This window comes from Leptonychotes weddellii, chromosome X, assembly GCF_054177405.1.
Source record: "Leptonychotes weddellii isolate Sample4059 chromosome X, ASM5417740v2, whole genome shotgun sequence".
Lineage (NCBI taxonomy): Eukaryota > Metazoa > Chordata > Mammalia > Carnivora > Phocidae > Leptonychotes > Leptonychotes weddellii.
The window spans coordinates 32772714-32799081 of record NC_138385.1 but is presented as its reverse complement, the minus strand read 5'-3'; the positions used below and the strand labels follow the sequence as shown (position 1 = coordinate 32799081).

Sequence of the window (26368 nt, the reverse complement as noted above, 5' to 3'; positions counted from 1 at the left end):
ATCTTCTGTTTAGATTTATGATGTAGCTTTTATGTAAGTTGTGAGGTTTAGGTTAAATGCATTATTTTATATATTATGTCAAATTACTGTGATACCATTTATTGAAAAGGGTATGGCTTTTCTTCACTGAATTGCTTTTGCACTACTGCGAAAAATCAAATTACTGTATCACTCTGGGTCCATTTCTGGACTATTCTGTTTCACTGATTGTTGTCTTTTCTTGGCCAGTATTGTACTATTTTGGTTGCTATAGCTTTATAGTAAGCCTTAAAATCTGGTAATGTGATTCCTTCATCTTTCTTCTCCTTTTACAAAATTACTTTAGCTATTCTACTTTCTTTACCCTTCCATATACATTTTAGAGTCAGCTTATCTGTATGCAAAATATCCTGTTGGGATTTTGGTCAGAAGTACATTGAATTTATAGATAATTTTGGTGAGAATTGACATCTTTGCTATGTTAAGCCTTTCAGTCTTTGAACATGGTATGTCTATTTCTTTAGGTCCTCTTTCATTCCTTTTGTGAACTTTTTACAGTTCTCAGTATATAGATTCTGTACATATTTTCTTAGACTTATACTTAAGTATTTTGGTTTTGGGGGGAGATATTATAAATAGTATTTTTTAAAAAAAATTGGTTTCCAGGGGTGTCTGAGTGGCTCAGTCAGTTAAGCGTCCGACTCTTGGTTTCGGCTCAGGTCATGATCTCGGGGTCCTGGGATTGAGCCCTGTGTCAGGCTCTCCACTCAGTGCGGAGTCTGCTGGAGATTATCTCTCTCTCCCTCTGCCCTCCCCCTGCTTGCTCGCTCTCTCTTTCTCTCTCTCTCAAATAAATAAAATATTTTTAAAAATTGGTTTCTAATTTTGTACTGTTATTATGTAGAAATATTACTGATGTTTATGTGTTGACCTTACAACCTTGCTAAATTCATGCATCAGTTCTGGGAGTTTTTTTGTAGACTCTTTGAGATTTTCTACATATATAATCATGTTCTTTGCAAATAGGGACAGTTTTATTTCTTCCTTTCCAGTCTTTATTATTTTTGGTGCCTTATTGATTTTGAGAGTGGGCACTCTTGTTCCTGATGTTAGTAGGGGGAGCATTCAGGTTTTCACCAGTAATTATGATGTTGGGTGTAGTATTATTTGAGAAGTCCTTTATCAGGTTGAGGAAGTTCCCTACTTTTCCTAATTTGTTGGTATTTTTTTATCATAAATAGATGTTGATTTGTGGCAAATGTCTTTTCTGTATCAGTTGATATGATCATGTACTTTGTATTCTTTACACTGTTAATCTGGTGGAATTTATTAACTGAATTTCAAACACTGAATCAACTTTTCATTACCAGGACAAAAAACACTTGGTCACAGAATATTATTCTTTTTTTTCTTTTTTTTTTAATTAGGCTCCACATGTGTGGAGCCCAGTTCAGGGCTTGAACTCATGACCCTGAGATCAAGACCTGAGCTGAGATCAAGACATGGACGCTTAATCAACTGAGCCACCCAGGTGCCCCCAGAGTCTTATTCTTTTTATATTGCTACATTAGATTTGCTAAAATTTTTTTTGAGAGTTTTGTGTCTGTGTTCATGAGGGATATTCATTTAGTTTTAGTTTTCTTTCTTTTTTTTGTACTGTATTTGTCTGGTTTGTTATCTGCATGGTAATAGCCTCATAAAATGAGTTGAGAAATGTTTCCTTCTGTTTTATTTTCTGGACAAGATTGTATAAATATTTGGTAGACTTAGTCACGGAAACCAGTTGAGTCTGGAGATTTCCTATTCAGAAGATTTGAACTACAAATTCAGTTTTTTAAAATGACATGTTCGACATGTAACATATTAGTTTCAGGTGTATAACATTATGATTTGATATTTATATTCTGAAACATTCATCATAATAAATCTAGTTAATATCCATCACCACACAGTTACAATTTTTTTGTGACGATAACTTTTAAGATCTGCTCTCTTAGCAACTTTCAAATATACAATACAGTATTATTAACGATAGTGACCATGCTGTATGTTACACCCCCATCACTTACTTATTGTATAACTGGAAGTTTGTGCCTTTTGACCACCTTCACCCATTTCGCCTACCCTGACTCTCCACTTCTGGTGACCACCAATCTGTTCTCTGTATCTGTGAGCTCTGTTTTTGTTTGTTTGTTTTTGTTTTTTATATTCCACATATAAGCGAAATTGTATGGCATTTGTCTTTCTCCATCTGACTTATTCCCCTTAGCGTAATTTCTCAAGGGCCATCGATGTTGTTGCAGATGGCAAGATTTCCTTTTTTATGGCTGAATAATAGTCTGTTTTATATTTCTTTAATAGGACTGTTCAGGTTATCAGTTTCATCTTGGGGGAGTTTTGGCAATTCGTGGTTTTAGGGGAAATTCTCCATTTTATCTAAGTTGTCAAATTTCTGTGCATAGAATTGTTACTAGTTTCTCCTTATTATCTTTTAGTTCCTGGGGGGCGTGGGGGGGGTGCTCTGTAGTGATATCCCTGCTTTCCTTCCTGATGTTGGTAAGTCCTGTTTTCTCTCTTTTTGTCCATGTCATTCTTCCTGGAAGTTTATCAGTGGTATTGACTTTTTCAAAGGCAAGCTTTCAGTTTCATTGATTTTTCTCTGTTTTTGTTTTTACTTCTAATGATTATTGCTCCTATTATTGTTTCATTCCTTCTGCTTGCTTTTGGTTTATCTTGCTCTTGTTTTCTGGATTTTTATGGCAGAAGCTTGGATGACTGAGTTGAGATGATTCTTTTTTTTTTTCTAATATCTAAATTTTGTATGTTATAAGCATCTGACACATTTTGATATGTTGTATTTTTATTTTTGTCCAGTTCAAAGTATTTTATAATTCCCTTTGAGAATTCCTCTCTAAATCTGCCTTTCCAGTCACTTATAGAACTTGCCATCTGTTCCATACTTTTAGGTTCTTGGTTGTAATCAAGTGCATTAAATTGAAATATAAGTCATCTCACGAAGATTTTTCGTAGCTTCATTTGTTGTTATGAATAGTAATGTGATATTCATTTACATTGCTTTATTGAGAATAATAGTAGCTGCCATGTATTGAGTGCTTACTATGTCCTAAGCATTATGTTGATCAGTTTACATGGTCTCATTAAATTCTCTCAACAAACTTTTCAGCGAGGTACTGTTACTAGCCCCATTTTATGATTAAGGAAACTGACACACGTATTTTAAGTCACTTGTCCAGAGTCACTCAGCCACAATGTGGTAGATCTGGAATTTGAGTGTAGGTTTGTGCCAAACCCTGAATTCTTCACCATTATACTACATTTCCTTTCATTATTTCATTTCTTGCCTTGTCAGTAAGATGTTATTTTCTTGAGGGCAGATACTATGTCTTATACTGATCACCTTTTCCCTACAGCACCTGGAACCATGTTAGACACATAGTAATGGATTGATTTATGTTTGTGGAACTCAATTTAATGGCATGAACTGACCCGGAAGAGAATTAAACCCGTGACATTTGCCATATTGCACCAGTTTCTTACCAACTAAGCTAATTCAGCTTGGTCTCCTACACAAAAACAAAAAAAGCTGACAAAATATTTGTGACCATAGTAATGGCCAAGGCTTTGAGCTGTCAAGGAGATTTATAAGTATGACTAACTGAGCAGGAGTCCATCTCCCAAGTTGTGCTGCTCAGTTCTGACCTTCAGTCTTGTCCTTTTGCTCTCTATGGAACTCCTTTCCTTACTTCGAATTTGTTTCACCGTTCAACTCTCTCACATGATTTCCTTTCTCCCCCTCCCCGCCCTTTGCATCTTGAAGCTTTAGGCGAACTCTTCACCATTTGTTTATGAAACACATATGTGAGTCTTACTATATACCATGTGCTCTTCTAAGCACTTTATACATATTAACTCCATATAACAATCCTACAAATTGGGTACTGTTGTTCCCGTTGTACGGATGAGGGAACTCTCACAGGACTTTCTAGGGGCTCATTATCCATTTCCCATACACAATAGAAATCTGAGCGGTAGGCTGGAGGTGGATATAAAGTGAAAACAAAAGCCTTTGGCTTTCATATGGCCAGTCACTTACCTGTTGGGCTGTGCTCAGGGTCTATAGAGGGCAGTGCAGGTATATAATTGGGGGATAGCTTTGCCACAAAACACCCAGGGGGTTCTGTTGCCCTTAGGCATGGCCCTCTCTCCCAATGGGCAGCCCAGAATCTTTTCCTACCTGGCCTACAGTCTAACTGACTCTCTCTCTCCTCTCTCATACACACACGATCTCAAAACTTGGCGAGACCTGAGTGTGACTTCTCCCTCCGACTCTTCCTAGCTCTGTGATTTGTGGCAAGTCATGTAGTCACTCGGTGTTTTGATGTTCTCAACTGTGAAATTAAAGAAGATGATAAAGATTATAATAAAAACTGAGGGATAAATCAGATGAGGCATTTGACTACTTAACCCAGTGATTGGCATGTAGAAATGCTCTATACATGTTTAAATGCTTTTGTGATTATTGATGTGTAAGACCTTTTTATATATTAGGGATAATCCACGCTTTGGCATATATGTAGCTTGTAGAACTGAATTTTGAGGACCCAGAACAGGCTTGTCTTTATGTGGGAATTTCTTCGTTGTTTTGAATCTTGACATTGGTTTTATCTTCTCTATTTCTGACCTTTCATGGGCCCTTGGGATCAATTCCATCATCCTCACGATTTAACTTTTGGCGCCCAGAGAGCTAATTGGCTTTGTATAAATGCCAGCATTCTTTTAGGGCCAGTGGCAAAGCCTGGCACTGGAGTCCAGCTTTACCGGGACTATTAATGTGATGTTTCCCTCTCCCAGGGTGAATGTTTAGGCTGTGGCTAAACAAGACTGTTTATGCCCAGGGCCTCCCTTAGGCAGGCCCAGGGATAGAGTTAGGCCGGGCCTGGAGTGGCCATTAATGACCCCTGCTCTAGGCACTTGAGGCTTGAGTGAAGAGTCTTCAGCAATCAGTTCTCAGAGCACAGAGTGCCCCCTGGAATGACCCTGTTGTAAAAGCATGGTAACCTGGCCAGCCCTGGGAGGCCGGAGTGACATCACATTGGTGCTGGAGGACCGTGATTGCTTGGCGTGGCCTCAGAGCATTCTCCCCTTGGTCACCCCTCTGAAAGTGTATTACGCCTAGGCCAGGGGATGGATAAGATGGTAGAAAGACCCCTGAAACCCAAAGGGAGGAAACAGGAGCCTCTCTGACTCTCCACCTGAGGTCACATTTGTGAGGGAGGGTGGCGGGGGTGGGGGTGGGGGTGGGGCTCTGGTATCAAGCAGCGAGAGGGATATAAGAGTTTGGGGTCTCAAGTTAGATAAACCTGGGCTTGAATCTTGGCTCTTCTATCTTATGTGTGACATGAACCAGGCCACTTTGCTTCTCTGAATGAACTTGGTTTCCTCGTCAACAAATGGGAAAAGTAATTGTACCTGTCTCAGAAGATTGCTGTAAAAATTAAGCGAGAGAATTTATGTAAAGCAGTTAATTAGATAACTTGCCCAGATTATGTTAAGTGCACGTTATCATCATCCTTGTGGCATTGGTAGAAACGAGCAACAGTAATAAACAGACTGCGGGAAGTGAAAACCATCCTTGGGGCTTCTGTGCTGTTCTCATGGGTCTCCTTGTAATGTCTCTCCGTCTTAGGCACACATCTCTGAGCTTTGAGAGAATACCTAGAGTTCTTGAGGGCCTTCAAAGGGCGCCTGGGTAGCTCGGTTGGTTAAGTGTCTGCCTTGGCTTCAGGTCATGATCCCAGGGTCCTGGGATTGAGTTCCGCACTGGGCTTCCGGTGGCGAGTCTGCTTCTCCCTCTCCCTCTGCCCCTCCCCCCTGCTTGTGCGTGCACACTCTCTCTCCCTCTCTCTTTCTCTCAAATAAGTAAATAAAATCTTAAAAAAAACAAAAACAAAAAGTATGGGCTGCTTTCCCCTTTCGAGCATGGGAAAAATCCTGGTATCTCAGGGGTGCTGTGTGAATGTGTGTGAGTGTGTGCGTGAGAGAGAGAGAGAGAGAGAGAGAGAGAGAGAGTCGACTCAGCACTGGTTGTACCTGACCCATCAAATCTGCTTTTCTTCACGAGGAAGTCCGTGTGTCATTCTTTTCTTCTCCCTCAGTTGTAAAGGACCATTTGCCTCGAATGATGAAAGAAGCTGCTGAAGTCCACCCTCAGCACTCTCTCAGGCAGAGTTGGTTCCTGACCTGGTTGTTCTTGACTTACAAAGGGTTTCTAGCATATGCTTCAACAAGTCTGGTATTAGGAAATGATTATTACCCGATGCTGGAGACCAGTGGTTTTCTTCTTCTCCTTCCTCCCCCCGCCCTTTTCCTTTTTTGTTTTGCCTTTAAGTCACAAAATCCAATCTGTAAAATCGATCAAAGCAAGCCTGAAGACTTTTCTAAGAAAGTCGGGGAACGCAGTTGACAAAACACTGCAGTCGGCTGGCTGGTTTGACTCGCCTTTTCACGCCTAGGCCGCTATTTGGGCGAAAGGATCGGACATGGGTGTGTAAATAAACAGCCATGTCACACGAAACAGGTACCCCAGTGCTCTAATCACAGGGCACTCGCTTGGCGGAGCCCCTCTTTTCAACTGTTGCCTGAGCTGTGGCGGCCGACGCTGCTGATGGGGACCGACTGGACGTTTAGGGAGCACGGAGCTCATTATGTAATCAAGTGTCATAGCCAAAGTGTGTTCAGGGAGCATCTGGGGGATTTTTGAGGCAGCGGTCAGAACATTTCATTAGTGCGGAATATGCTGCTTTAAATGGACTCTGCGCGCGTGCCAACTCCAGTGCCATTTTACACAGAGAGCCACTTGTTTACGTGGCCTCCCGTAGGGCAGGGCATGACTTGACACATTTTTGCCTGCCCGTGCAACAGAGTCTGAGTGTGACCTGGACTTTATCTTTTTTTTTTTTTTCTTTTTCCTTTTCTCCCCCTCCAGGCTCCAGATGCACATGCTGAATGGAGCGCTTCTAGCTCTGCTGTTTCCTGTGGTGAATACCCGGCTGGTAAGTTGCCTCTTGTAAGAACGTGCTGCCAACGTACAAACCAGTTATTTGCTCACTCCTTCAGTATCCAGCGCTTGCCCTCATCCTGCGCTCACGTACCCATGTGAGCTTTAAAATATGTACATATTTCATATTGCGGTTTGACATCGCCCTTCTTGGACGCAGGGGAGCTTGATAGGTAAGGGTGGGAGTATCTGATGGAACTCTGGGCTGCATTAAGAGTTCAGGCCAGAACCAGGAGAGACCACAAAAGCCTAAAGGAGCTCTTGAGAGGTTTGGCGGAGAGAAGGGGGGGCAGGGAGCCTCATTTATTAGAGGTTTCCAGGTGTTCTGAGGGGCTCTCGTTTGGATTCAGCCACATTGGCCCAGAATAATCTGATGGGGAGCCTCAAAGCCTGTCTGCTTTGCCAAGGGCCCCATTGAGCAAGAAATAGTTTCTTTCCCCCATTTACCCAAACCCATAGGGCGGTCTGAGCCACCCCATACCCAGTGGCTAGCCAGTAGACTCCCACTGTAGCAGGGGGCTGGGTGTTAAACGAGCATAGAGAGAAGAAGGAGCTATAGGGCTGAGGTGGCAGGGCCCTGTCCTCAGACTCCCTCATGTGGCACTGTGGAGGGATTAGCCGGCCATGTTAGAAAGCACAGGAAAAGAAATCACCTGTAAAATCCTTCCTACTGCTTTCTATTTTCATGACTTAAATTTGCCTCATGCATTCAAGATCATAGTTTAAATCTCAAAATGATAATCCTTCCTCTTTGGATAGCATTTTATAGTTTACAAGGTCTTTTCACATGACAGCTGTGTGACGTAGATAAGGGCAAGCATTATGGCCTCTCGTTACAGAGGAAGACACTGACGTTCAGGGAGTCACACGAGGTCCAAGTGGCAGAGTTAGGAATGGAGAAGCCTCTAGATCCTATACGTGCAGCAATACTTCACTCTCTCCAAGGATTTAGTCACACCCTCCCCACAAGTACTCATGTATACCCCTATGATCATTGTATGTTTCTCGGTGCCTATTGTACATCAATAGAAATTAAAAGAAAATGCATTCATCTAAAGCAGTGATTTTGAACCCAGGCTTAAAATTTTGCTCCAGCCTCACCTAGAGGTACTTAAAAAAACAAAACAAAACAAAACAGAAAATGATGAACAACAACAATGGAAAACCAACCAACCAAAATGACTGACACCCTGGCCCCTCCCTTGGAGTGTCTGAACTCTTGATCTGTGACACAGCCTAGGTGGGCATAGTGTTTTTAAAAAGTGTTTCTAATGTGGAGCTGCAATTGAGGACCACCGATTTTGTGCAGTGGCTCTGACTTAATGTCTGTCCATAGCAGTTCACCCAAGGAAATGGCTAAGAAATAAGGCTTGCTGGACCTCATCCCCAGAAGGTCAGATTAAGAGGATCTGGGATGAGGGGCGCCTGGGTGGCTCAGTTGGTTGGGCGACTGCCTTCGGCTCAGGTCATGATCCTGGAGTCCTGGGATCGAGTCCCGCATCGGGCTCCCTGCTCGGCAGGGAGTCTGCTTCTCCCTCTGACCCTCCTCCCTCTCATGCTCTCTGTCTCTCATTCTCTCTGTCTCAAAATAAAGAAATAAAATCTTAAAAAAAAAAAAAAAAGAGGATCTGGGATGACACCAGGAAATGAGCATTGGTAATAAGTCCCTAAGTAATGTCGACTGCTGGGGTCCTCGGACCCCTCTTGGAGAATCAGCATCCTGGGTGATCGTAATTCCAAATTACTCCAAGTGTGGGACTCCAGGTGAGGTCTGAGGACCAGCATCACGAGGGTGCTGCCTGTTAGAAAGGCAGAATTTGAGGCCCCGGCAGAACCCCTGAACCGAGTGTGCCCGGCCTCTTGTGACCGGGACAATATTGCCTGCCCTCTCCCACCCTGGCATTCCCCCCACCTCCCAGGAGGTCCGACAGTCTATCTACAAGCGTATGAATAAGCGTATGAATAAATACACCACAGCAGCATTTCTGCACTAGGCCTGCTGACACTTCCGGAGTATTTACTGTGCGCCCGGTACTGTTCTAAGTGCTCTATGTGGGCTAATGTATTTGATCCTCACAATAAACTTCTGAGGCAAGGCACTGATAATTATCCCCAAGATCAAAGTGCCGGCAGGGTTGGTTTTCTCTGAAGCCTCTCTCCTTGGCTTGCGGATGGCCGCCATCTTGATGCCTTTTCACATGGTCTTTTCTCTCTGCATGCACATCCCTAGTGCCTCTCTGTGTGTCCAAATTTCCTCTTGTAAGGACATTGGTCAGATTGGATTAGGGCCCACCTAATGGCCTCCTTTTAACTTAGTTCTTTAAAGGAGGTATTTCCAAATATAGTCACATTCTGAGATCAGGCCTTCAACATAAGAATTTTGGTGGGGACATAATTCAGCCCCTAACAGCTTTCTACTCTGTACAAAAAACAATGTTTCTCTCTCCTCCCCTCTCTCCCTCCCTCCCTCCCTTCTTTCCTTCTCTTTCTTCCTCTCCCCTTCTTCCCCTTTCTCACGGCAGATTTGCTATTATAGTTGCTATAACACCTAATACTTTCTGAATTCATATCAAGTTGTAGCCAGCCAGCTCATCAGGAATGTTCAAGAAACTTTCCTTAACACTGAAACTTCTTTGATGAGCTTAATGAGTGATTCCAATCAGTCTGGTAAATAATCTTGGTGCCCTTTTTTCTAAAATGAAGCTGAGACAAGCTCAGGGTGATGGCTCCATTTGCATGTGTCTTGTCAACTGGGTTTGGCTTGCTTATTTTAAATGGTTGGGACCCCTCCTGGGCTACCTCTGGCATTAGGACTTTTTGCTTTGCAACCCCTTAGTTGAGCTCAGACTGACTTAAAACAAGACACAGGAAGGGGTGCCTGGGTGGCTCAGTCGTTGGGCGGCTGCCTTTGGCTTGGGTCATGATCCCAGGGTCGTGGGATTGAGCCCCGCATCGGGCTCCCTGCTCGGCGGGAAGCCTGCTTCTCCCTCTCCCACTCCCCCTGATTGTGTTCCCTGTCTCGCTGTGTCTCTCTCTGTCAAATAAATAAATAAAATCTTTTTATAAAAAAAACAACAACAAGACACAGGAAGACAGGCAACTCTATCTTAAGCCTGATGATCCAATTAGGTTGGAACTTAGCTTTTGACTTCTCTGTGCTCTTTCTTCTCGACCCTTTATATTTTTAATCTTCTTTTGTTGTTTTTCTGAGTAGTAATATGGAAGCAAGGAAAAGAAAATGAGCTGGTGTGTATGTCAGTAACACAGTCACACGTATACTCACATGTACAAGGACAGAGAAGGAGGGAGTTTCAGGAAATTGCCACTGTCAGCTAAAGGATTTGGGGTCATCAGTGCATTTCCATTTGCTGTGCTCTGTCCTGTGACTTACTGGCCCTGGGATTTGCAGACCAGCTAGGGAATGCCCGGGTCCCAGTTTCTCCTGGCTCTCTATCCTAGCAGCTGATACCTTGGAGGAAGGAACATGTATTTCAGTGGCTCATATTACAAGGAAATGGTCTTTGCTGCCAGGATTATGGAGAAGGTCTGTTTCCGGCTTCAGATGAAGTGTCTTAAGGGCGATTTTGCTTTTGCTCCTTGGAGGGAAGGAGAGAAAATGCATCATGGAACTATTGATTATTAGATTAGCAGGGAGCTAAAAGCTTGTCTGATCTCATCTCATCTTCTAGATGGGGTCCTTAGAAGCCAAGGTGGGTGCCCCTAAAATCCAGCTCTCCTGACTCAGACTTCAGAGCTCTTTTCCTATTCTATGACTGGCGTTCAGGGCGAGTTTGAAAGCTGGTGAATCCAGATGCTGGAGATGCTTCTTAGCTTCTGTCCATCTAAAAGAGTTGGGTCATAGGTTTCTTTGAGAAGCTGAAGAAGACTGTAGAGTCTCTTCCCAGATAAATGCACAAACACAATTTTGCAGATAATTCCAGGAGACTGTCACCTGCTGTCTCCACTCCCCGCCCCCCCCGCCACCACTGACCCCTAGCCCATCCGTGGAGCCCATGTTAAGGTCCCTCACCCAAGCTGACAGTAGCCCATGGCTTGATGAATCGATATGCTGCCTAGTTTATGAGCTCCTTGTTATAGCCATTGGCTTTGGGGCTGGTGGTGAGGCTGGGTTCCTTATCCATTGCCTGTGACTTAGCAAAATATATCTCTTCCAGGCCAAAACACTTTCTGGAAAGTAAAAGCCAAGAGGTGGGAGCTAAGTAGGTTGCCCATGGAACCTGGGTTACATATTAGATTTTCAGTTCCATCTCTTACCTTGCCAGGTTGATCTGGTCCTCAAGACTGAGGCCCTGGGCATAAGCTGCATCCCCAGCCCTGTACCTTTTCTCTTCAAATGCCAATGAGAGTTCCTTCTGAATGCAGAGTGTTCTGAGCAAGGGAGAGTGGAGACAGAAAACAAACTTAAAACACCATATCAGCCCCCTTCCCAGACTGAAGACTCTAGCCCGGCCTATATTTGTGGTTGCAGCCATCTGTCTTCTATGAGAATAATAATAAGAAGAATGGTAATGATTCTTTTCATCAAACTCCTTTCTTCTTCAAGGCCCAAAGCCTTGTGTTTATTATTATCTCATTATCAAAATTGCCCATTATTGTGCAACCCTGTTGATCTCTCATGGTAGTTCTTTCCCCCCTCCTTTCCCATTCTTGCCCGTTTGCTCGGCTCCTGTACTGTCAGATGGTTCTCTTGGATGTCCCTAACTCTGAGACCGAGCGGAAGGGGTTAGTAATGATATTTTCATTACTGGGGCAGCTCCCCAGCTTTCACAGTCGTTATCTTAATGTTCTCAAGGTGCACCTCGTCCCCATGTGTGCCTCTTGGAAAACTTTGCTTTCACCAAGGCAAATAGGCTTGAGAAACTTACTCTTTGCTAACTGGCACATTGAAATGTGCTAATTGACCTAGAAAAGTTATTTCTGTGACTGGCAAATTGAGCTATTTAAAAAACTTATAGTTTGGATTTTGGACCTCAGCTAGGGACAGAATATCCCTTTGCTTTCCTGAGAGTACTTAAATTATGAAAAGCTTGGTTTCAGAAGAGGCCTTCGCTTTCTGGAGAATCGATGTGGGCAAAATTGTGCCTCGGATGTGAAGAGTCTGGTGTTCCTGGGCCAAACTAAACCAAATGCTAGGGACTATTCTAGAATATGTCTAATCACCACCTTTATTTTAAGGTTAATCTTGGAGAATCTTCCATCCTCCATGAATCTATCCCAATCAAACAGTCCACCCAGACTTTTATTGAGCATGCTTTGGTATGACATATTGTGCTGTGTGCTGCAGAAACAGCCAGGGTGTATTCCTGGCTCTCTAGGAACTTGCAGTTTAGTTAGAAAGATAAGGCATAAATTATGGCAGCATTAGAATTGAATCATGAAAAATGTATATCGCAAGGCAATTCAGGCTTAATTGCTAAATTGCAGTCGTTCCAAGTACTGAGACGGGAAGAGGATTAATGTTAGCATTTATCAGGAGCCTACTGTGTGTCAGGTAATTTACATATGTTATCATTTAACTTGCACAAGAACCCCATTTTACCTATGACGAAATTGGGGTTTAGAGAGGTTGAATGATTTGCTCAGCGTCACATGGTTTCTTTTTTTTTTTAAGATTTTATTTATTTATTTGAGAGAGAATGAGAGAGAGAGAGAGCATGAGAGGGGGGAGGGTCAGAGGGAGAAACAGACCCCAGGATCATGACCTGAGCCGAAGGCAGTCGCTTAACCAACTGAGCCACCCAGGCGCCTGAGTTACATGGTTTCTAAAATGCTACAGCTAAACTCATGCACCCTGCACTCTAATACACTGTCTCCTGGAGAGACCAGTGGATTAAGTGGTCCAAAAAGTCTTCAGAGAGAAATAAAGCTCCAGCTGAGCCTCGAAGGGTGATTAGACTATGCATGCCGTTGCAGACAAGCAAAGCTGTTCAACTAAGGGAGTGCCATGGCCGGGGCATGGGGGTAGGATCCCGCACATTCATCACCGCACACTCATCACTGAGATTCTGAGGAGCAGGATGGAGAATCATAATTCTGGTGGTATGTGTAGACATTGTCACTTATTTGAAGGCCATCAGAAGATATCCACAACCCTGCTTCTGTTACGTCTTTTCACCCTTTATCATCGTGTTTAGATTCCTGTGCATTTCTTATCCTTCCCACCTCTACCGATAAGAATTCTTTACAGGTGGGGATGCCTGGGTGGTTCAGTCAGTTAAGCGTCTGCCTTTGGCTCAGGTCATGATCCCAGGACGAGTCCCGCATCGGGCTCCTTGCTCAGCAGGGAGCCTGCGTCTCTCTCTCACTCTCTCTCTCTGACAAATAAATAAAATCTTAAAAAAAAAAAAAAAAGAATTCGTTACAGGCGGATGTGACTTCACAACCAGAAAAGCTCTTGCACAAATATCTCACCCTACTGTATTAAGAATACGGATGTCTGGGGGCGGGGCGCCTGGGTGGCTCAGTCAGTTAGGCATCTGCCTCCGGCTCAGGTCATGATCCCAGAGTCCTGGGATCGAGCCCCGAATCGGGCTCCTTGCTCAGTGGGGAGCCTGCTTTTCCCCCCTCTTTCTGCCACTCCACCTGCTTGTGTGCTCTCTCTGAAAAGTAAGTAAATTTTAAAATCTTAAAAAAAAAAAAGAATATGGATGTCAGGAGCAAGGGTATGGATGCAGGTTCATATCCTGGCTGTGCTACTCCTGTGTGTGTGTGCACGCACATGTGAAAAAGAGAGAGGGAATGAGAGAGGGAGAGGGAGGGAACTTGGCCAAGTTACTTAACTTCCATGGACCACAGTTCTCCCATCTATAAAATGAAGGTGATAGTAGTGCTTACCTCTTAAAGCTATCCTGAGGATTAAGTCATTAATATGGGTAAAGCATGCAGCCCAGCACCTGGCAAACAGGAAGTGCTCAGTCAGTGTTAGCTGTTAGTTATTAGTCTGGGATCCTCACAAAAATCCTGTGAGGTGGAATTGGCATAACCGTTTTATAGATTGAGCCTTCCGAAGTTTTTTTTTTCTTTTAAAGATTTTATTCATTCACTTGAGAGAGAGAGACAGAGAGCACACAAGCAGGGGGAGAGGCAGAGGGAGAGGGAGAAGCAGTCTCCCCGCTGAGCCAACCTGGAGCCTGACGTGGGGCTTGATCCCAGGACCCGGAGATCAGGACCCAAGCCGAAGGCAGACGCCCAACCATCTGCCCAGAGCCCTCCCAAGTTTTAAGTAGCTTGTATAGGGACACAGAGACAGACCTGGCCTGAGAGTTTTGGTCCTTCTGATACAAAGCTCATGGACTTCCTCCTCTCTCCTAATTACTTAAATTGATTTTCAAGTATTGAGCCAAATCAACTCTTTGTGGTAAATTTTACACAATACCCATTAGAGATTTGGGGGATTGATTATACTTTTAGGATTTTTTTAAAATAAAAATAGGATATGCTCATTGAAAAACCGGTAGGAATATAAAGAGAAAGCTAATTATTTTACCCACCAATGTTCAATCCTGCCCCCCCAGGGGTAAGTTGTGATAAAGGCTTGTGTATATCTCTACATTTTTCCTTTGCTCATAATAGGCATTAGACTGTAAACATTGCTCCAGTATATTTTCCTTTAACCTAACAGTAGGTAATCAGTAATCTTTGCAGATAATGGACGTAACTCATTCTTTTTTGATGGCTGCTTAGCACTCCATAGTTCGGTTGGACTGTATATTCAGCCAGTCCTCTGGGTTCCCAGCACTACATCATAACTAGTCTTTGTGGGCAAGGATAGAGTCTTTTGTGGTGTCTACCCCCTGTAAGACCTTGTACCTAGTATATGGTAAGTATCCACAGATAGAATAAATGAATTAGTCAGCAATCTAAACCTGTCTTGCTCAGGGAAATCCCAGGGATCCCTCTCACACATGTCCTGAGATCTTGAGAGTGAAGACAGAGGGATGATAGATGACATTTTTCCCAGGTGAATTATTTTTTTAACCACTTAAAATAATGATGTTTTCCTGATTACAACAAAAGACATGTTTATGGGTGAAAATTTGTGAAATACAGAAAAGTATAAGTGAAAAATAAAAATCACCACCAATGCAAAGGTGGTTATATTTCAGTACATTTTATTTTAAGATTTTATTTACTTATTTGAGAGAAAGAGTGAGAGAATGAGCAGGGGGAGGAGCAGAGAGAGAGAGAGAGAAGCAGACTCTCCGCTGAGCAGGGAGCCAGACACGGGGTTCAATCCCAGGACCTTGAGATCATGACCTGAGCCAAAGGCAGACGCCTAACCGACTGAGCCACCCAGGCGCCCCTTTTCAATACATTTAAAAAACAACAACAACAAAAAGCATGAAATTTTTGTGCCTTTGTCTTTACAAATGTATAAATGTTTTATTTACAAAAGTAATACCCGTTCATAATGAAAAAAAATTTTCTTTTTTTTTTTTTTTTAAAGATTTTATTTATTTATTTGACAGAGAGAGACACAGTGAGAGCAGGATCACAAGCAGGGGGAGAGGGAGAGGGAGAAACAGGCTTCCCGCGGAGCAGGGAGCCCGATGAGGGGCTCGATCCCAGGACCCTGGGATCATGACCTGAGCCGAAGGCAGACGCTTAACGACTGAGCCACCCAGGCGCCCCGAAAAAAAATTTTCTTATCTATAAATTGGTGCCCAGGTGAATGGAGATAATGTGTGGTAAGCACTTCGAGGAGTGCCTGGCACATAGCGTCAAATGCTGTTGCTGTTACTGCTGTTCCCAATGTTATCTTAGAAATCGAGGGGCGTTCCTATGGGCATGTGCTTTTTGTGATGTTCCTCCACAGTACTTTGCCCCCTGCCCCTTAAGCTGTTGGGTGATGGTGAAGTAAAGGGGGCTTTGTTTCTGAATTAGCCATGCTGAGCAAGATTAAAATTCCCTGGCAGGCTTCCTTTTCCACACTAACAGCACCTTTGTTTGTTGCATTTGTTTCAAAGACAGCCTGTTTGCTTTGAGAACTGGCCAGCTCGCTCTCCTCCATTCTGACAGGTGAATTAGGCCCCCTCCTGGTTTTTCTTCTCATTTGAAGAAAATGTCCAGACCTTTGGGTTTGCCAGTGAGGCCCAAGCCCTTCAGCCCATGGAGGGAGGGGCAGCAGTGAGCGAGAATACCAGGCAGTAGCCTTTTTGCCTCCAGGGCTTGTTGGTTCTCTGCCTTTGTTTCATTTTCTTAAAATGAGATTAGAAGGGCCAGCCTCCAGCAGTTGTAACCGATGCTTTTCATCCAACCTTGAGCCATTAACCCCAAGCAGTATATCTTTATGCAATAAAAGCCTTATCTGGTGGGTGATATCACTCTCTCCAGTCTGTGGACCAGTTGTTCTTATGTTTTTAAATTTTATTTATTTGAGAGGGAGAGTGAGCGAGGCCACAAGTTGGGGGGAGGGGTAGAGGAAGAGGGAGAAGCAGACCCCCTGCTGAGCAGGGAGCCTGATGCAGGGCTCAATCCCAGGACCCCGGGATCATGACCTGAGTCGAAGGCAGACACTTAAGCGACTGAGCCACCCAGGTGCTCCTGGGGACCAGTTGTTCTTAACCCCGGCTGCATAGTTAGAAACACCAGAGCCAATTTAAAAACATACCCATTTTCAGAAAGCACCCCAGGTAATTCCGATGTGCAGCTCTGCTGTGCATCCTGTTCCAGTCCCAACCTGCTGCTGAGTGGCACTTGGCGCTTTGAACGAGGTAATGTCACTTCATCGAGCTTCCCATTTCCTCATTTGTCAAATGGGATTAGTAATATCTGCTCTCTCTACCTCACAGATAGGTTATAAAGAAGAGATAACCGATAGCAAAAGATAACAAAGAGATAGCAAAGAGCTTTGGAAAGTTAAAAGCACTACACAAATGAGTACTTGCCTTGTTAGCTCTCCCTTCAGTCACTTTTTTTAGGGGGGTTTACTGAGGATGTAATTCACATACCATAAATCTGTCCTTTTAAAATGTACAATTCAATGTTTTTAGTGTATCCTCAGAGTTGTGCAATCATCACCACTATATTTAATTTTAGAACATTGTCATCATCCCCCAAAGCAGCATTGTATACCTGTTAATAAGGAAACATTTTCCTCTACCCTTCAATATTCTTCTGGCTGGTCTAAGAATTAAATTAACACAAGACGATTAACAGGAGAAAAAAATTCCTTTGTACTTAGAGAGGTCCCATAAATATGGGACCTAAGCAGTGACCAAGAGGCAGCTTTTATACTTTTTAGACAAAGAAACAATAAATTTAAGAGGAACTGACAAGACAAAGAAAACTTAAGTTTGAGAGCTTTAATTTGTAAGGAATTCTAAACAGAATTTGGGCTGGGGTAGTAAATTACTAAAAGTAATAAGATGTGTTTATAGAGGCTTCTTTGGCCCTGGATTCATTGCCTTTGCTGATAAGGAAGTCTCTCTACTTTCTGGTGCAGGGAAGGTAGCTTTCACATGGAAGCTGTATTTCCTGCTTTCTGGAGACAAAAGGCGGAACATCAGTGTTTTCTTGCACTGGCTGTTTCTTAAGTAACTTTAACTTAAAATAATCATGCCACCGTGGCATATCTTGGGGCAGCTGCCCTGGGCCCCCAGTACCCATTCGTGGTGTCTCTCTATTCTCCCCTCTCCAGGATCTTGCCACTGTTAATCAACTTTCTGTCTATGGATTTGCCTATTCTGGACATTTCATTTAATTGAAATCATATAATATGTGGCCTTTTCTGAATGACTTCTTTCGTTCAACATAAAGTTTCAAGTTCATCCATTGTTGTTGTTGCATGTATCAGTACTTCATTCTTTTTTTATGGGTGAATAATATTCCCTTGTATGATATACCACATTTTGTTTATTCATTTATCCACTGATGGCCATTTAGGTTGTTTCCACCTTTTGGCCATTGTGAATAATGCCACGGTGAACATTCTTGTAAAAGTATCTGTTTGAATGTTAACTTTTGGGTAGATATCTAGAAGTGGAATTGCTGGATTATATGGTAACTCTGTTTTTTAACCTTTTGAGGAGCTGCCAGATTGTTCTCCAAAGTGGCTATACAGTTTTATATTCCTACCAGCAGTGTACGAGGGTTCCAGTTTCTCTGCATTCTCACCAACACTTTGTATTGTTGGACCTTTTTTATTATAACCATCCTAGTGAGTGTGAAGTGATGTCTCACTGTAGATTTGATTTGCATTTCCCTGATGATGAATGATGTTGAACACCTTATCATGTACTTATTGGCCACTTGTATGTCTTCTCTCAGGAAATGTCTTTTCAAATTCTTTCCCATTTTTTGTTGGGTTATTTGTTTTTTATTGTTTTGACAGTTTTTATATATTTTGGATACTAGACTCTTATCAGATATGCAATTTGAAATATATTCTTCCATTCTGTGGGTTGTCTTTGCATTTTATTTATGGTAATCCTTTGAAGCACAGAATCTTTAAACTCTGATGAAGTCAAATCTCTAATTTTTCCTTGGCTGCTTGCAATTTTGGTATCCTAAGAAACTATTGCCTAGTCCACAGCCATGAAGTTTTATGACTGTTTTCTCATCAGAGTTTCATGGCATTAGCTCTTACATTTAGGTCTGTGATCCATTTCAAGTTAATTTTTATAAGTAGTGTGAGGAAGGGGTCCAAATTCATTCTTTCGCATATGGATATCTAGTTGTCCTGGCACCATTTGTTGAAATGTCTTGGAACGCTTGTCAAAACTCATTCAAAAATAAAAGTAAGGGTTTATTTCTGGGCCATCAATTCTATCCCATTGATGTTATGTCTCTCCTTATGCCAGCACCACACTGTCTTGATTATTGTAGCTTTGTAGAAAGCTTTGAAACTGGAAAGTGTGAGTCCTCCAGATTTGTTTGTCTTTTTCAAGATTATTTTGGCCATTCTGGTGCCCTGCATTTCCATATGAATTTCAGGATCATCTTGTCAATTTCTGCAAAGCAGTCAGAGGGGTAGCATTAAATGTAGATCAGTTTGAAGAGTATTGCTCTCTTAACAATATTAAGCCCTCCAGTCTGTGAACACAGAATGTGTTCTATCTATGTATTTCGGTCTTCGATGCTGTTTTGTAGTTTTTAGAGTGTAGGTTTTACCCTTCTTTTGTTATGTCTATTCTTATGTATTTTCTTCCTCTTTTTTTTTTTTTAAAGATTTTATTTATTTATTTGAGACAGAGAGAATGAGAGACAGAGAGCATGAGAGGGAGGAGGGTCAGAGGGAGAAGCAGACTCCCTGCCGAGCAGGGAGCCCGATGTGGGACTCGATCCCGGGACTCCAGGATCATGACCTGAGCCCAAGGCAGTCGCTAAACCAACTGAGCCACCCAGGCGCCCATTTTCTTCCTCTTTTTTAAAAAAAGATTTTATTTATTTGGGGGAGAGAGAGAACAAGAGAGAGCATGAGCAGGGCAGAGGGAGAGGGAGAAGTAGGTTCCCCGCTGAGTAGGGAGCCTGACACGGGGCTCCATCCCAGGGCCCTAAGATCATGACCTGAGCCCAAGGCAGATGCTGAATCGCGTGAGCCACCCAGGTGCCCCTGTGTTTTATTCTTTTTAATGGTATTGCAAATGGAATTGTTAATTTCATTTTCAGATTGCTCTTTGCTACTCTAGAAATACAGTTCATCTTTTCTGAATTGATCTTGTATCCTGCAACCTTTTGGAACTCATTTATTACTGCTAATATTTTTGTCTGTGTGTGGATTTTTCGAGTTTTTTTTTTTTTTAATGGATAAGATCATGTCATCTGCAAATAGAGATAGTTTTACTTCTCCTTTCCCATCTGGATGCCTTGTATTTGTTCTTCTTGCCCAGTTGCCCTGGCTGGAACCTTTAGTACAGTGTTTGTTTTTGTTTTCAAAAGATTTTATGTATTTCTTTGACAGAGAGAGACACAACGAGAGAGGGAACACAAGCAGGGGGAGTGGGAGAGGGAGAAAGAAGCCAGCTTCCCGTGGAGCAGGGAGCCCGATGCGGGGCTCGATCCCAGGACCCTGGGATCATGACCTGAGCCCAAGGCAGACACTTAACGACTGAGCCACACAGGCGCCCCTAGTACAGTGTTGAATAGAAGTGGCAAGAGTGGACATGCTTGTCTTTTCTCATCTTAGGGGGAAAGCATCAGTCTTTCATCATTGAGTATGATTTTAGCTGTGGGTTTTTCACAGATGCCCTTATCAGGTTGATGAGGTTTCCTCAGTGACCTTTAATAAATGTTTACTGTTGGAGAACTGTGGGTGGTAGGATATTGCTTATTGTGGAGTTACTTAGTCATTCAACGTTTGGAATTGCTTTGGGTGAGAAAATGTCACTTAGTCCCAGGGGAGGCATTGCAGTACTTCAGGGGCTCAGAGTCATCTACATGCAAATGAAAATATGGAAGCTTAAGCATATTTGAAAGAACAGGTAAAGCTAATAGAGTTTCTCTTCAATTACAGTGATACTGCATTGCCCTGAGAGAATTAAAGGCAAATAAAAGGATACTTCAGTGCTGGCATATAGTAGCTTATGGAATAGTAGCTGGTTATGGAATAGCTCATATGCTTAGGGTAGGTATATTAGTCAGTTCAGACCGCGATGACAAATGTAAATGTCTCTTACAAAGTGTAACTTACTCCATTTTCAGAGTTGCTTTTGTGTCTGCAGGTTTCTTCAAAATAACCGGCTTAGAATAACCAGTTTGCCAAAGAGGCATATCTTGGGGTGGCAAAATTTGTTCCCCTAACAGAAACAAAGAGGTTAAGCAATCCACCTAAAGGCACTGAGCTAGTGAGTGGCCAGCTTGCAAGTTAGAAGCCATGTTTCTGTTTCCAAAGCCCATTCTCTTTCCACTACACCACCCCACCTTCCATATGGTATCCCAAGTCCTTGACACTCAAAGTGTGGTCCACCGGCGGCAGAATTGGCCTCCCCTGGGAACTTACTAGAAATTCAGTCTTGGGACCCATCCTAGACCTGTAGTCTCTGTTTTAGCAAGATCTCCTGGGGATTGGTGTACACGGGAAAGTTTCAGAAGGCCTGGGAAGCAAGATTGAGAGGAAGCAAGTGATCGATATAGTGTACAAAGGAGCAGAGGCAGCTCAGTCCTACTCAGCTCTCGTTCTGCTACTGTTCTGTCCTTTAAGGAGACCTATCTTCCAGCAGGGGTGGGTGGGGCATATATGGTAAAAATGATCAGGGACCCAGCTGTTGCAACTGAGGCCTAAACCATAGGGCTTGGCAAAAATTGAGGTATTTTGCACTTTACAGTATGGAAGTTATACCTCAACAAAAAAGAAAGTAGAAAATTAGGACCTGAAATCCTAAAATCCACTGCAGGTGAATTTTACAATTCATAGAGCATAAATAGGTGAGGAAAGTAAAGTCAAAATCGCCATTTTGATTTTTGAAAGGAGCAAAGGTTAAACACTGGGAGTTCTAGATCTAAGAGATACCCATTTGGAAGAGCCTCCAGCCAAATGGAGGAACATTGTATGAGGCAGTTGGTCTCTGGCCACATGGAACAGGACCAGGAGCCAGCGCAGGCTCCCCAGAATACATTATTGTAAAACTTACTATGTTTTGTTTTGATAGGATTATTCCAATGTTAATTAGGGGAAGCCAGAGTATAATCTGGATGTTGGTAAGTCATTTTCCCAAGAACTAAGCTAGACAAGCTAGGGAGAACGAAGGTCTCGGTAATGGCCAGTGTGTAGTTAGCTGGCTTCATGGTTTGTTGAACTAATTTAAGGGGTTGATGGCAACTCAGATCAAGGCACAGATGTCTCCCCAAAGGGTCAGATTTGCTTGTGTCCCAAAGCTGGGAAAGATGGCTATGTTGGGCGACAGTTTCAATATTCCAAAACATCCTGAGGAACAGAAAGGAAATTTTTTAGGAGTCAAGGTACAACTCAAATATTTGCTTCAAAAAATCAACTGGATCCTAGCACTTTCAAGCTTGGGAGGCCCTGAGAAACTCAAGTAATCTAACTATGTCATATTGCACATGATAGAGCCCAGAAATCGTATGGCCAGTGAGCAACAGCTTTATGACCGGAACTCAGGTCTCCTGACTCCCAGACCAGTGCTCTTTCTGCCTCCCCTGTTGCATAAGTACTGAATGGGATGCTCAGTGTGTGTGGGGGGGAGGGGGGACAGCTGGGTGGACAGCTGTGGGCACCAGCTGGGTATCCTACCATTTAACTCATTCTGACACTGCCTGGAGGTAGTATCAGATCGCACAGGTTAAGGGCTCAGTCCTATGAGACTGCTCCCCATTTCTGATGCCAATCACAAGTCCAGCTTGTCACCTGTGCTTCCAACTGACTGGCTCTAAATTGGAGGTTCCCATGACCCACCCCCCCGCCCAGGTTCGATGAACTTGATAGAGTGGCTCACGGAAGTCAAAAACATTGACTGATGTTTATCAGTTTATTAGAAAGGATCTTTGAAGGGCAGCCAGATGAAGAGGTATATAGGGTAGAGTTCAGAAGGGTCCGAAGCAGGTGTGCCATTCACCTGGCATGTGAACGTATTCACCAGCTGGGAAGCTCATCAACTCTTGTTGTTCAAGAGTTTTTATTACAGAGCCCGATGCGTAGCCACCCTTTCCCAGAGGTCAGTGGGCATGGCTGAACATCGCCGCCCCCCCCCCCCATAGCTTTCTGGTGACTGGCCCCATCCTGAGGCCCTGGTTCCCTTGGCGGTCATAGGCTTAAAGCCCCACCTTGTGGGGACTGGCCAGCCACCCTGCAGCTGGGCATGAGGTCTGGGGCACAAGGCAGGTGTGTCCTGTGGTGGTATTGTCCTTTGAATTATCACCCACCCCACCCCCGTCTTCTGAGGCGGCATTGCTCTGTGGGGGGGGGGGGGGGGGGCTGTTCCAGGCATCAGCTGAAAGCGTTTTAATAAAAATGGAACCCAAAGGAGGAGTGATAAGGTATCTGATTTTAACCCGAAGTGAGAGAACACCAGATGTTTCATTCTGTCTGAAGGTTCGAGGGAGGAAAAGCAATTAGCAGCTGCTACTGATTTAGCAACAGACACCTGCTAAATGAAAATCTGTAAAACCGGCCAGGCTTTGGCACCAGAAGTGCATACGCCGCTTCTCAGACATTTCTGGGAATTGTAAATTATGTTGGCCTAAAATAGGTTGTGGGTGGCAGGGGGGCGAGTGGGCTCTAGAGAAGCGAAACATGTCTGTATAGACCAGGATCGTGTTATTCTGAGATGACAGCAACTTAAAATGGCTCCTTGGTGGGCAAATGGAAAGGAAGGGAAGAGAAGGAATCTTTCAGAAGCTGCCTGGTTACTCCCTGCTTCTCACCTGACTCATAGGCTGTCCCCTGGGGTCCGTTCCGTAGGGGCAGAGCGCGGGCTGACAGAAGGGTCGGGGGAGTCCTGCTTCGCTTCCTCTTGCTGATCCGGAGCACACCTCTCCCCTCTACCAAGGACAGTGAGTTTCCAAACACAAGGAACTCTCAACTGTGGGCTCCCAGCAGCTCCTGCCCTGTGACGGTGACAGACTGTTGGCTCGGGGAGCCATCTGGACATCTTCTGCTGAGCTTGGGCTTTGCTTTGGCTTGGAAAGAGGCCTGTCTATGGCTTTCTGCTTTCCAGAATTCTCTTCCAAGTAGACATTAACTACCGTTCTCCCCCATCATGTTCCCGAGGCCCACACTGAGACACAAACAGTGGGAACAGGAATTCGTGGAGGGGGCTTTGGGGAATCTGTGTATGTGTTGGAGGGCTGGGAGGACACGAGGTTCTATATGGGGTCGGTGTTCAAGATGCGACTGATTATGAAGAGGCCAGTTTGTCATTGGTCTAGATGGTTTCGAAAGAATCGGGCCACTTCCATTTGGGCCTCATGCTACATTCACTGCATGCAACTGTTGTTTCTCAGTTTCCAAACTAGGCCAGAGGTCAGTTGCAACTTGGGCCAGAGGGAATGGGCCCTGTCTGGGGAGAGGTGATGGCCGCTTTCCCGTGGAACAAGGGCCAGGGGGTGCTGATGACACATGCGTGGCCAGAGCTGTCCTGAGAAAATATCATCTCGAACTTGATCCTGGAAGGGTGTTTAAGTGTCCCTCAAGACCCAACTCCAAGTACCAAAGGTGGGAACCAAGAGAAGATTCTTTTTTTTCTTGAACCGAGTAGGCCGTTAGGCAAGAATTGTCATTCCAGATACGTTTGAATTTGGAAAGGAACTGTGAGAGAAGGGTGGTGGGAGATCTGAGATCCCTACTCTCCAGCCAGGATTGGGGGAGCTCCACCTTTTCCGGTCTGTTCCCCTGATAGACCTCATTCCCATCAATCAGTGTCAGTAAGTAGAATTAACCACAGCACAACGCTGTATCCTGTGACGTATCCTGTGACAACAGGCTCCCCTAGAGAGAGATCTCCAGGTACCCTGTCTATGACCCGAGTGCCCAAGGGGCGCTTATGGCTATATTCTATCTTCCATCGAGTATTGCCAGGAATAGAAGTCTGGGTCTTGCTTTCCAGCCTTGTGCGGTAGTGTCCTTATTGTTAGGAGCAGTCAGGAGGACGTTCTAATTCTCTTCATGGGTTTGGCCATCTGTCTGTTCTCGGTGCTCTCCTGCCATATCTCTGAATAAGTTGATAAATACCTACTAATCTGTCTGTCTAGTATTGTGCCAAGTTCTGTGAGGTATCAGGAAGCCCATTTAACCCTTCATGTGGCCAACATAAGCCCTTGGAATACAGGTTTCAACCATCTTTGGATTCATGAGTACTTCAGAATACTAGAAATCAGCATTTAGAGTGTGAATTGGCTGTAAGACCGTAAAATTCATATCTTGTTCGTAATAGTTGATACATAGCAGGTGCTCAATAAATATTTGTTGATTGAATGAATGAATGAATGGGTCGGTGTCTGGGGGATCTTGAAGGTAGATTCCAGTGTTGATGAGTCCCCATGGCAGTATAATTAGAATCTTCCAGGTCTGGGCTCACATGGTGGGGGTGGAAGACAGGACATTTCAATAGCAGGGGATCAAACCATCATGGACTTGAGTCATTTGTAAGTCAAGTTTCAAAAGTCAAGGGCTGCCTCTATACTATAAGGGGCCTCAGCACACGTCAAGGTAAGGTAGGTCAGAGGTTAAGAACGTGAACTCTGGAGTTAAGACTGCCTGGCCTATATCCCGGCTCTGTAACTAACCTTGGGGCAGTCGCTTCATCTCTATGCTTCAGTGACCTCTTCTGAAAAGGGGGGATTATAACAATGATCTGATATAGTTGTTATAAGTATTTGTTAATACATATCAAGTACTTAGGACAATGCCTGGCAGAGAAGTACTACGTACCATTAATTATTAATTACGATTATTGTTCTCGTTATCTTTATTGTTGTTTTGAACATTAGTCATATCTCTATCCCTGTCAGTACGTTATCCAGGGAATTACCAGTCATTTCTATGAGAAACTATTCTGAGTTTCCCACCTACCACTTAGCCTTTTGGAGCTTGGCCTACTAGTATTTCTCCAAGGATAGGTTAAACGCTCTGGATAGGTAATCCAGATTACCTTAGGGAGCTTTATTAAAGTATAGAATGCTGGGCCTCATCCAGGTCCAACGAAGATTCTTCGTCTACAAATCTGATGGAAATAAAGAATCTGTGTGTTCTCTGTGTGTTGGAGTAGCCAGGAGCTGCTGCGAGTCAAAGTTTATTATCCTTCAGTGCTAGTAGAAAACCTAGCAGGTGTGGAGCCTGGAAAGAGCTAGAGAAACAGAAGAGAAGACCAGAAGTAGGGAGAGAAGTGAGCAGAGTCTGCTCATGTCAGGAGGTGGTCAAGTGCCATCTCTGGTGGCCTCCAGGGGACCTGTGACATTCACCTTCCTTTGATTTAGAGATTCATGAACCTGGCTCATGCTTGTAGCAGAGGTGACGAGCCTGGTCAGGGGGAGATGTGAGAGACAGCAGGGCGGAGAGGCCTGTCTTCCAAATGGCTGTCTGGCCCACTGGCTACCTTCAAGCAAGGGCCCCCAAAGAGTAGAATACTAAGCACACTCCCTGCTCAGTTGGCGGGGTGCTGAGTGCCCTTGAGCGGTTTTGACTGGGCTGAGAACCAAGTCTCAGATGCCTTTGTCCTCTTCTCTGCTCTCGGGCTAATGCGGGTTTGGTCTTATTTCAAGCCATCTTATGCTCAAGTCCTTTGAAGGCACTAAAATATAGACAGATGGTACCACAGGCTACCTGGGCCGACGAGGGACCGGAAGTTAGCGCCTGTCCTCACGTACCTCCTGCTCTACGTGGCTTACATATTCTGG

General features: G+C 43.9%; 1 protein-coding gene across 14 annotated transcripts in view; it reads left to right on the top strand.

Annotated features, from left to right (window-relative positions):
• The window catches only part of TMEM164 (transmembrane protein 164), a 162178-nt gene that overhangs the window by 70077 nt on the left and 65733 nt on the right, over positions 1-26368 (top strand). For all 14 annotated transcript variants that reach the window (XM_081808422.1, XM_081808423.1, XM_081808419.1 and 11 more), the window contains one exon: positions 6986-7052. In XM_081808422.1, coding sequence (XP_081664548.1) covers positions 6986-7052 — 67 coding nt within the window. The remainder of the gene's footprint in view (positions 1-6985; positions 7053-26368) is intronic.